The following is a 12510-nucleotide window of genomic DNA, read 5'->3' on the forward strand; positions in this document are numbered from 1 at the left end:
ACTCTACATCGGGGAAGAGAGCCCTGCCGTCTCTCCTCCGCCGCGCTCGCATCTCTTGCGGTCCGGGTGGCGTGAATGCCTTCTACAACGCTGTTCCAGTTCCGCGTTGCCGTTTTGCGCTCTGGCCGAGCGCGCGCATGCCCATGAGCCGCGACGCGGCCCTCAGCCAGGCAGCAATACTACGCTCCAGTAACGAATAATTTAAAAAATATACTGTTAACTGGAATATGTTGTTCCTTTACACATATGTTGGATTATGTAATTGGTTTGTCCGACGCTCCGATCGCCAGCGGGGAGAATATGCTGCCGCGAGCGGCATCGCTGAGCTCTGGTGTCCGCTGGACGAAGCCAGAGACGGGCGTATTATGGGGCTTATGCCGAGAAGCAGTAACACAACATGCATCTGTCAGTCGTACAACAGTGAACACATAGTTAAGTACGACTGACATGCATGTTGTGTTACTGCTTCTCGGCATAAGCCCCATAATACGCCTGTCTCTGGCTTCGTCCAGCGGACACCAGAGCTCAGCGATGCCGCTCGCGGCAGCATATTCTCCCCACTGGCGATCGGAGCACGGAGGGTCGTGGACCAGCCCGAGTCGCGCGATTTTTTATTGGTTTGTCTTGACAAACCAATTACATAATCCAACATATGTGTAAAGGAACAACATATTCCAGTTAACGGTATATTTTTTTAATGATTCGTTACGGCGAAATCAATACTCCATTTGTATAAATTAGGTTAACTGGAGCGTAGTATTGCTGCCTGGCTGAGGGCCGCGTCGCGGCTCATGCGCATGCGCGCGCTCGGCCAATCAGAGCGCAAAACGGCAACGCGGAACTGGAACAACGTTGTAGAAGGCATTCACGCGGTCGGGTGGCCGAACCCACTTGGTAGGCGGCGGCTGAATCCTGACGCTGCTGAAGAGGCGTCCCGCCACGGAGCTGGGGACTCGAACTCCGACTCCGTGAGCAAGGTTTCCCGGTGTGGAACCAGGGCCCGGGGCCCCGATTCCGCCGGGGCGTCGAAAAGGAATTCCCCCGCCCCCTCCATATAATCTTCAGTCTCCATGGGATGCAATGGAGAGGAAACAGGGGAACCGCCCTACGATGCCAGCTGTTCCGCAGAACCGAATGCCTCCGGTCCCACGTACTGCACTCCGGCACCAGACCACCCGCCCCATTCGCTCACCGCCGAACGGCGGGAGCGAGCAGAAGCGGGGAGCGAGCAGAAGCGGAGAGCTTACGCCGCAAGTCATCACCCTCCAAAGAGACCGCCGGGCTGGCCGAGGGTCTCCCGATGGGGACGCCGGAGCCGGAGGGCCACCTCACTGGTGAGGGGCGCTCAGCGGCCTCCGGGCGGTGCGCACCCAGCACTGCACGCCGTCAGGGCTCACCCTCTCGCCACGAGCATGGGATTAGGGAAGGAGGTTGCGACGGTGAACCGCTGGTGAAGCCCAGAAGAACGCTTCCCGGGACCCGGTGGTGATGCCATTCTTGTTAGACAAAAAAGAGCAACACAAAAACGAATCTAAAACGATCTAAACCACTCGCTTGCCGTGTGCCTGTAGCAAAAAACACTTCCTGGAGTGAAAGAAACGGGAAGGCGGAAGTACGGTCACGCCCCTCGCATATATGCATATGGGAGGAAAGGGGCGTGGCCGGACAAGTGTAGAGTGCATGTAGTGGAATCTTTCAAGTAACGTGGTATATATCCCATATAGTGAGCAGAACGCGAAGCAAGTCACGAAATGTTTCTTTTCATTTCAGATATATGGGAGCATTGCCTTTGTTTTCATACTTTTCCTGCCCATTTTTTGTGATGATGATGAAGATTTATTTGACCCCCAAAACACACAAATTAATACATTCTAGAAGGGTCTGTGAGTAGCAAGGCAAAAAGGCAGGGCGTATAGGCCCCTTTGGACCCTGGGCGTGGCTGCTGAACAGAAATATAAGCTACTAGTTATACATCAGTCTTTTCAGTAACACTTTATAATACAGCCCACGTTGTTGTTGTTTCCGTGAAATCCACATTTACCACACATTGAATTTCCTCAATGAAACATCCTCTTTTGTAATGTGAAGAGTGGTGCAAAGGTTTCATTTATGAAACCTATTATGTCCTTATGAATATGAACGCAGGCTGTATTATAAAGTGTTTTCCATCCTTTCTAGGATGAGCTTCAAACAAAGTTTCTAGTCTGTGATTGACTGATCTCCTGCTATGTTCGTAGACTGTGCATGGAAAGCTAGATGACAATGAGAACATCAAGCTCCTAGCCCACCCGATTAGGGTTTGTTTATTCAATAACGATTCCTCCACAGCTTTGCTTTTGTATATTTGTCCAGTTGTCCCTCCCATAACATACATGAAATGGTACATATATGGTAGGTTGAAGAAGACTGACGTTTATTGTCATCATTTTGACATTTGAATGTTTTGTGGCACTTGTGCACACTGTTTAGTGACAGATGGACAGATGGTTACATCATTTTGAAAAGCACAGACGAACATGATTGTAATGCTGTGGTTTCCCTCTGCAACATGGGAACAATGTTTCATCATACTTATTACAGTATATCAATGCTGACTCATAACAATTGCTTCTTGTGCTTTGAGGAAACCTCAATAAAACGATCACTAAAATGTGTTTAACATATCACTACATATCTACACATGTTCTATTACATTGTTACATCGACTAATCGTTGCAGCCCTACTCGGTAGTACCTTTTAAAAGTACCGAATTCGGTACCCATCCCTAGTCGTACCCCAATGGTTGATGCAATATGACGGGTAACTGTCTTTGGTGACATCTTCTCGTTTTACCCTCCTTGGTCTGCGCATTGGCAAGTCTGCGGAGTTGTGGTGCACACATTCCAAAGTGTTGCGAAACAGTAGCTAGCTACCATGTACAATTCACACACACTGATTACTACTAGTGTTGTCGCGGGGCGCGCAGTAAGGCGGTTGTTAGTATCGTGCATTTCTCTATACTGAGCTGAAATTAAACGATTGCACATAAATTAGGTAAATAAATATTAACAATATTTATTTACAACACATACATTTACTTATTTACAAATTACATACAGTAGTAGTGACAACACGCATATGAACTATTTACAATACAGGGAGGCACATAGAACACTAATAACCATTTACAACCAGTGTCAGAGCGAGAGCACTCAAGTTGTTAGGACATTCTGAGGGCTCAGAGTGCACATTGGACGCTCTGACCGAAGAGTCAGTTTATCAGAGTGGAGCAGATTTTCAGTGTGAATTTATGAACTCACCTTAACTAGGGCCCTATGAAATCCATTTAATCTTTTCCTGTTTTCGGATATGAATTTTCCTGTTTTCGGATTTCTCTGATTTTATGTTTTTTCCTTTTGGATTTAACAAAAAAAAAAACGATACAAAATTATGTTTTTAACTAACTTAAATAACGGTACATCTGCAAACAGTGCCAGTGCAGTTCAATGTTCAGTGCCAGTTCAGTTATGAGGTTTATTCTTTTCAATGCAGTTCAACTGCCAGTGCAGTGCAATAACTAAATAATAATTAAATAGTTAAATAATACAAAATAATCATTTGTTTAAAAGAAATTAAAAAAAAAACTGTAAAATGTAATTTCTTTCAAAGAGATGTCCTTTAACCTCTTAAGCCCGGAGGCGTGTAGCTTTATGCCAAGCAAGCAGTGCAAAAATTTACCGTAGTAGCGTGCAGTAATGCGCCTTTCATTTTCCGCCGCCCAGCGCCCAGGTCGCGCGGAAATAGGCTGTCTATTGCCATTCTCTTTGACAAACTCTAACCTTAACCAGCTCCTTAACAACGCCTAAACTTAACCGTTCTAACCTTAACCAACTCCGAAACAATGCCTAACCTTAACCTTAACCTTATATTGCCATTCTCTTTGACAAACTCTAACCTTAACCAGCTCCTTAACAGCGCCTAAACTTAACCGTTCTAACCTTAACCAACTCCGAAACAATGCCTAACCTTAACCGGCGAAAGAATACACGTTAAAAAAAAATCACGTTAAAAAATATTTTCGATGGGATTCGAACTCGCCAGCAAACAAGCCATAGGATCCACAGCCATGTGTCCTTGCCAATTGAGCTATTGCTAGATACTGAATTTATGGGCGGTGACTTATATATATTGAGCTCCGCTCGTGTCAACCAAGGCGGGATCTCATGCGCATGCGCGGGCACCTCGCGCGAGCACGCCGGCGCACGCACGCACCTGAGCGAGCACGCCGCCGCCGGTGCACGCACGGTAGCATTTGTCTGAAAAGAAGGGCGCTTTACCGCACTAGCGTGCGGTGACGAATGCGGAAGCATTTTTGCACTGTATGCTTGGCATTAACGTACAGGCAGCCCGGAGCCCTATTTTCTGAAAATCCGCCTAAAATGTTTCCCTATTGTTAGGTTTTAGTGAGTTTTTCCTTACCTTCGCGTGGGGTATGTCTGGGAGTGCTTGCATTCTTTCATTTATTTGCATTTATTTTAAATTTGTTGGACCTTATGGTGTTCTTGTTCTGTTCTTGACTTATTGTTATGTTTCTTCTTGACTTGTTTAAAGAAGACGTGTACGGCCCATGGGGACATTAACGTGTGTTGTCGGGCCTTACAAATACATTTGCTTTGCTTTACACACTGCTCATAAATCGATAGACATACATTAATAAAGACAACTAAGAGAACATGTAAAATGTTAACTTCAAAACCAACAGTTGAAAGATTAATGTAACAGCAATTTACCCACAAGAGTGAAAGAGAATACTCTGCAGCTGAAAAGAGGTTTAACCTGAGGATGGTACATTTGATAGTTGATTTTTGGAAAGGTGTTGTTCTGTCCAACCAAATTTGATATACCATAACCATAACTCTCAATGATCAAAAAGTACATCTAAAACAATCAGCAGAAACTATCTTTGGGACAAAAGTAATTGAGAATTGTGTCAAATACTGCACTTATTATAAAATATGTTTGTAATATAATATTTTACAAATGGTTAAAAGAAATAAAGAATGCTCAGTTCCACCTATGTACAGTGTGCCAGTAGAAGCTGATCCAAAGTCAGATTGCTGGTAACCCCACACACTAAAAATGCAAGCCTCTAAACACAAGTAAACTGCCAATTCTGGAAAATACCAGTCACCAACCACAGAAACAAACCAAAGACTGTAGTTTAAAAGCACAAAAGCTGGAAGGGAAACACAACCTGATACTATTACAACACTAGCGTTACAACATTATGAATTCATTCTGCAATCTGTTGAATGAATGAATGAATGAAAACTTTATTTAACAGATTGCAGAATGGGTACAATACAGTACGGCTCAATACTGTTAATAAAAAATTTCAATCAATCAATCAAGCGTATGAGTCGGTTGAAACCATAATCAGCAGAGGTTTAGGAGGTAATGAGACACATGAAGAGATGAGGGGAAACATGACGGTATCCAATGGAATCTTTGACCACTAGTTGATGAGATGGGAGGAAAGGGAATGAATTAATGAATGAATGAATTAATGAATTAATGAATTAATGAAAAAGTTTATTTTTGGACATGTTATTCTCCATATTTCTCCAAACAACTCACGATATCTTGTTCCGTCGAACCAAACAATCATAGCAACAAATTAAAAAAACATTAAAAAAAGAAAAAAAGAAGGAATTATAAACAAAAGGTCAAGAGCAATGTGTTTGGTTAGCAGACATGTCAAAAAAAGGAGTAGAGGGAAGCTAAGCTTATTGATCCCTACCCCCTTACATTTATATTTGTTCTTCCATTAATTTTACTAGATATAACATAATTTAGTGTATTACAATATAGTCTATATTGTAATACACTAAATTATGTTAAATCTAGTAAAATATAGAATATACTTTTACTTATATTAAAGATTACAAGAAAAAAAACTTGATTCACTTGACAGCAGTGAATATAGTACAGCACTACATACACAATATAACATAACTTTGTTTATCCTCAATACTCATTTCTGGGAGGAAAGGGATCCCTGAAAATTGTGTATCATGCGTTGTTCCAGCACGCACACAAGGGTGCACAAGCGCGCCACCAGCAGGGGGTGATCTAGAGCACAAAAGGACAAGCTAATTGCCTGTCAGTCAAAGGAGGCTGGACTCGTTACAACCATAGATATATATAGAACACTAGATAGCTTAAGGCGGAGTCACCAGCGTCACTGAACCGCCGCCATCTTGTGAGGGTCAGCCTTGAGTGAGAGTGAGTGAGCTGCACAGACAAAAATACTCATAACTCGCTGAAATATTGACGGATTTACAAACGGGTTGGTTTGCTATAAACATCAAAGATGTAGTTATGATACTGCATACTTATAAAAAAAAAGATTTTTAAAGATGTTTTTTTTTACAAACCGCTTGAATCATAGCCACGTTAATAATGCTTGTAATAAACCAAACCGTTTGTAAATCCGTCAATATTTCAGCGAGTTATGAGTATTTTTGTCTGTGCAGCTCACTCACTCTATCTCAAGGCTGACCCTCACAAGATGGCGGCGGTTCAGTGACGTCGCTCTCCATTGGCCGGCAGCGCGGGCAAGCTATCTAGTGTTCTATATATATCTATGGTTACAATTACCAACCAAAAGGGAAATTTAAAGGACACAACAGTGGCTCAGGAGGTAGAACGGTCATCTGGTAGTCAGAAGGTTCCTATATGCTATATTAAAAAAATTCACCAAAAAATTCACCAAAGGGGCAGTTCACCCCCCCCCCCCCAAAAAACAAAATAGCTGTAGAGATGTCTGACGTCACTCCAGTACAATGGAGCTGAGTGGCACTTTGATGATGTTGTACCCAAAACGGCAAATGTTGTTTCCGAAGTAGCGGAGTGTCTGTGTCATGTGCACCGATGTTTCCCCAGACACGTTCCTTCCCCTTATTTATTCCACCAGGGGGCACTTTGCAAATGCGCCCTAGTGCAAATACGTAAATGGGAATGCGTGTATGTCCATGCATGTGACACCGCTTTAAAAGCATATTTTTAGGACATTTCTTCTTCACTGGACAGTATTAAAGAGAGACTGAAGGACAGGTGGGGGCACATGGCAAATATCACATGTGTGACATGCCCCAATCTTCTATATCACATAGCGCTTCCTCGTCCTCACTCCAAATCACCTGTGTTGCTGTGACTACTGTGGCAAGAGTTTGTTCTGCTCAGGACGTCCCCACTGGGCCTCTATAGACAACAATGTATGATAGTTGGAATATGTCACGTCCTGTGGCTACGGATGCCCAGAATCCTTTGTTTCCACAGTGAGCTCACCTCCATTTCCCATGGTCTGTTCAACAGCTTCAGCTCTGTGAGCATCAGTGTCTTTCTCCTGTCCAGAGGCAGTGTCTGTCGCCTCAGCTTCTCCTCCAGTACTGCCTCTGGACCGCAGGCGGATCTCAGCGTACTCTGCCGTCTTGGAGGCCAATCCTCTGATCTCCCCCTCTCCGTGTGTCTCGTCTGACCAGGCCCGAAGTTTAGCGAAGTCCACGTTGGCGTACAGGATGTCTCCTTCCAGCATAGCTCTGTTGACATAGACAGCCTCCTCTTGTGTAGAGAAGACCTGATGGAAAACACAGAAAGGGGACAGTTTAATTATTTCAGCAATGGGCAGGTCAAGATACATGACTACACCACTAAGGTACCCATGTACATATCGAAATACTCCCCAAAGGTCAGTGAATACCACGACCACAACACCAGAGGGAGTTCCACAAATCATGTTCAACCCAGATTCGGCTCAAACAAGGGACTAAACACGTTTCGCAACGGGGTCTGCATCCCCTTAACAATTATGTGTATTGAGCTGTACTGTACTGTACCCATTCTGCAATCTGTTAATAAACCTTTCAATCAATCAATCAATCAATCAAGGACAATCATTTGCTGACACTTTCATCCAAAGCAAGTGTGTACAACAAAGCTAGCAAAACGATACAATTCCAGCAGTCAACAATAAGTGGTATTGTTCGTCCAAGTACTAGGCCTACACTACAGTAGTGCATAACAAGCTTAGACGATACAAATAATTAGACAACAAGCTTTATATAATATAATAATAATAATAATAATAATAATAATAATAATAATAATAATAATAATAATAATAATAATAATAATAATAATAATAATAATAATAATAATAATAATAATAATAATAATAATAATAATAATAATAATAATAATAATAATAATAATAATAATAATAATAATAATAATAATAATAATAATAATAATAATAATAATAATAATAATGCATTTTATTTAAAGACGCCTTTCTGAGCACCCAAGGTCGCTGTACAGGGTTAAAAACAAATACAATTTCACATAGTAAAAACACAGTATTACAGAGTTACATAGTTACATAGGGGAGCAGTTGTAATAAACTTAAAATGAAAGTGAGTATGCCAGAATGAACAGATGTGTTTTGAGACGGGAAACAAACAGAGCTTCACAGTCCTATACATTCCAGTATCTATATACACTATAGATACAATATAAAATATAAAATATAAATACAAATAAAAATACAATATAATATATATTTAAAAAAAAAGTACAAATACAAGATAGTCCAGTGATATGAGTCTCTAGTTCTCAAGTCCCGAGTTGTCCCTGACAATGATAGTTCTGGCAGCAGAGCCGGCCGTCCGAGCCCTTTGTTGTAGAGCCTGATGGCTGCCGGTATAAAGGACCGGCCCAGGTCGTTTGTGGTGTGTCGGGGGCAGATTAGTCTTTGGCTGAACGTGCTCTTCATTCTGGCTAGCTCCTCATAGAGGGGGTGAGATAATATTATATTATATAATATAATGTAATATAGTTTTCAGTGCTGTCAAAGAACTATTAAAGCACATACAGTGTACACATGATATGTGTGTGTGTGTGTGTGTGTGTGTGTGTGTGTGTGTGTGTGTGTGTGTGTGTGTGTGTGTGTGTGTGTGTGTGTGTGTGTGTGTGTGTGTGTGTGTGTGTGTGTGTGTGTGTGTGTGTGTGCGTGTGCGTGTGCGTGTGTGTGTGTCGACTAAAGACTCACTTCTTCAACCATTATCTGAAATGATATAAAAAAAAAAAAAAATCTAACCCCGACTAACCTTACTGTCATGCACTTGTCCTAATAAACTAACCTACACAGTACTGTAACACGCAACACTTTGATGAACATTGTTACTCAGCTGATAGAGTTATACCCTTCTTGCTGTCTTGTCGCACAGAACTTGTAAGTCGCTTTGGATAAAAGCGTCAGCTAAATGACTAAATGTAAATGTAAATGTAATGTGTGTGTGTGCGTGTGCACGCGCATGTGCAAGCTTATGTTTGTGTACACGTGTGCCCAAGCACATTCCAACTCACCCCATTAGCCTCTGTCATCTCCTCCAATCCTCTGTTAGAAGACAAGCTACCTTTCCTTTTCCTGAGAACAACACAAAACGTCACTGCTTACTAAGTAGAAACAAAAGAGCAAATATAAAGTCCACTCCATTAGTACATGTCTAATTTGTTCACCTTGAAGCGAGCGTGTATGTATGTGTTTATATCGTTGTCTATTCTAGTGTAAAGTCACAGTGGGTATGAGTTAGGGGTGGGGGAAAAATCGATACGTAGTAGTATCGCGATACTTTGCGTGGCGATACTGTATCGATACAGGGACGCCAAGTATCGATATTTAATTATTCATAAAAAAAGAATTAAAAAAAAAAAAAAAAAAACGTTTGTATAAGGAAGTTGCATTGTTCATTTCAATACCTGTAATAGTACAGTAGTCCACACACACACATGTGCATTCAGTTAAGTTGGAATATGACTGTAATACAAACAGTTCAGTTTGTCAGGTACATGCAACACAGATTACAGTGTTTACATCTGTCTGCTTGAGAAAATACCATGTTCTGCAATAAAAATGATTGAAGTGAGATGAACAGACTGAACTTTATTTTATTAGATAAAACATGTTGACAAAGTTTTACTTTGCAGTTGAAAAAAGGTAATAAATTAAATTTGATCAAATATATTTTATTTTAAATCGCAATACTCAGCGTATCGTGATATATTTAGTATCGCGATACTATCGTATCGTGACGCAAGTATCGCAATAGTATCGTATCGTGAGGCCTCTGGCGATTCCCACCCCTAGTATGAGTCGCTCACATGAAGACGAAGAGCTGCAGCAGAGCACACAGCAGCATCATGCCCACTGCTCCTGCAGCGCAGCCAATCAATGGAGAGATGGTATGGAAGCCCACAAGGCCTACAAATAACAATACAGTATTATACAATTAGCAATACTAATACTTAAATCCCTCAAGAGATGAGTTGAGAAAGAAAAGTGACAAAAGATCATACAAGAGAGAAGATGGATAGATGGGATATCTCTAAGATTCTACATTTAAAGCATATTTTTAAGCATTCCCCTCCCTGACTGTTTTGCCCCTCAATCAAAAGTATATAAACAAGGTCAGGCCTTAATAGTGTTGTACTTTCACCACTCTGAGACAGATCATACTAGACCCTTATAAAGGGTTGTTGAATCCTTCACGACTCTGAGAGACACTATACTCTTAGATGATGTTCTGTATTTTCTTTCATAATACATTCATTTTGTATAACCAGACTGGCATACAGTACTGGTTCTTACTTCTTCAATACACCAATAGTGCTAAGTATCACCAATAACTCACCTTGTTGATTTTCAATGGATGATACATTGAAGACCAGACTATCCGATCCTTCTGGGTTGGTGCTGAGGCAGACTAGAGTTGCCGTTTCCTCATCTGTGTGGCGCAAGGTGATGATGCTCTTCAGGCCTGCCTTGCCCATAGGCACCTCTCTGATTGGGATGTGACTGACAGGCTGCCCATCCAATTCCCACACCAGTGAGGGAGGCGGGTTCCCGTGGCTCTCGCAGGAGCATCTGATCTGGGATAGAATTCTGATGCAGTGGGAGGAACGTAGGATCTCAGGGGCAACTAAGAAGATAGAATAGAATAGAATAGAAATACTTTTATTATCCAGAGGGAAATTTGACACTGAAAAACGCTCAACATTAAACATTTAGACAGAACAGGTCACGAATAAGAATAACAAAACAAATCAAATTGCCTAAGATAAGAGTAGAATAAAATAGAATAAAAATGGAATAAAATATACAGTAAATAAATACAGTAAAAATATACTGAGGTCTACAGTAGATGTAATATAATATTGCACAGTGCTGTTTCAAAAGTAAGAGTCCATGAAGATGGTAACTGTCACTCTGTGCTCAGTGATGCAGTGAGGCACAGTGATGCATTGTATAGTCTGATGGCTGTTGGAATGAAGGACTTCCTGTGCCGTTCAGTGCTGCATTTAGGGAGTGTGAGCCTAGCACTGAACATGCTCCTCCTGTCAGCCAAGTCTGTGTATAGTGGGTGGGAGGTGTTTTCCCTGATGGCCTGGAGCTTAGCAAGGCTCCTCCTCTCCGCCACCCTCGCTAGGGAGTCCAGCTCCACCCCAACCACGCTACTGGCCTTCCTGACCAGCTTATCCAGCCTGTTTGTGTCCCCTGCTCTCAGTCCGCTGCCCCAGCAGGTCACAGCGTACAAGAAGGCGCCCGCCACCACCGACTCATAGAACATCCTTAACATCGTTGTACAGACATTGAAGGATCTCAGCCTTCTGAGGAAGTAGAGTCGGCTCTGGCCCTTCTTCTTCTTCTCCTTCTTCTGCGTGTTTTGACCCGTTCAGTTTGTTGTCGATGTGCACACCGAGGTATTTGTACTCCTCAACCATGTCCACATCGACTCCCCTGATGGAAACAGGGGTCACAGGTGCACTCCTCCTCCTCCCCAGCTCCACCACCAGTTCCCTGATCTTCGACACATTTAGCTGCAGGTGGTTTGTAGTAGAATTCCAGCCAAACTGGTGTTTATTGTACTATATACCATGAAGCACAGAATGGCGAAAACACAGAGGTAAAATACATACACTTTTCTTCCCCCGCTCCTAAAGTACAAGAAACGAGACACCTCTGATTTAGTAACGCAGCTGCTGATTCAGGCTTCCTCTAAACTCTGTGGAGGGGGGTTGAAACAGGCAGACGCTTATTGAGTAAGAGATAGTGTCTCGTTTGATCCTTCCTGGGAAAGTCAATAACATGGGTGATTTTACAACCCAGGGCCCTAGGCCATCTGGTCCAACAAAGAAACTGCCATGGGAGATGCCAGTTTGTCTCTGCTGAAACAAAAGAGCAGTAAGATCAAAAGAAAAGACCATTTGAAACCACATCGTGACGCAATTCGATGTAAAACGTCACGATAAGGAGTTAGCCAATGAGAGTTGAGAGTAAGTGTCCTCCAATAGGAACACTCGAGGAGAGGTTGGAAAACGCCCGCTTGCCGTAACATTAGAGGCGGAGCCTAAATTTGATATTAGCAAAAACTCCGTACCAGGAGGATCACAACAACACACCCGAACAGAGA

At 42.3% G+C, this 12510-nt stretch overlaps 1 protein-coding gene across 1 annotated transcript in view; it reads right to left on the bottom strand.

The window, feature by feature from the left end:
* Positions 1 to 7289: 7289 nt before the first annotated feature.
* LOC311223387 (B-cell receptor CD22-like) overlaps positions 7290 to 12510 on the bottom strand; it is a gene marked incomplete at both ends in the record, with an annotated part of 32145 nt that continues 26924 nt past the window's right edge. The window contains 4 exons of the mRNA XM_084308175.1: positions 7290 to 7619; positions 9407 to 9467; positions 10202 to 10301; positions 10732 to 11019. Coding sequence (XP_084164301.1) covers positions 7290 to 7619; positions 9407 to 9467; positions 10202 to 10301; positions 10732 to 11019 — 779 coding nt within the window. The remainder of the gene's footprint in view (positions 7620 to 9406; positions 9468 to 10201; positions 10302 to 10731; positions 11020 to 12510) is intronic.

The sequence above is a fragment of the Notolepis coatsorum genome (genome assembly GCF_963971535.1).
Source record: "Notolepis coatsorum genome assembly, chromosome: 1".
Lineage (NCBI taxonomy): Eukaryota > Metazoa > Chordata > Actinopteri > Aulopiformes > Paralepididae > Notolepis > Notolepis coatsorum.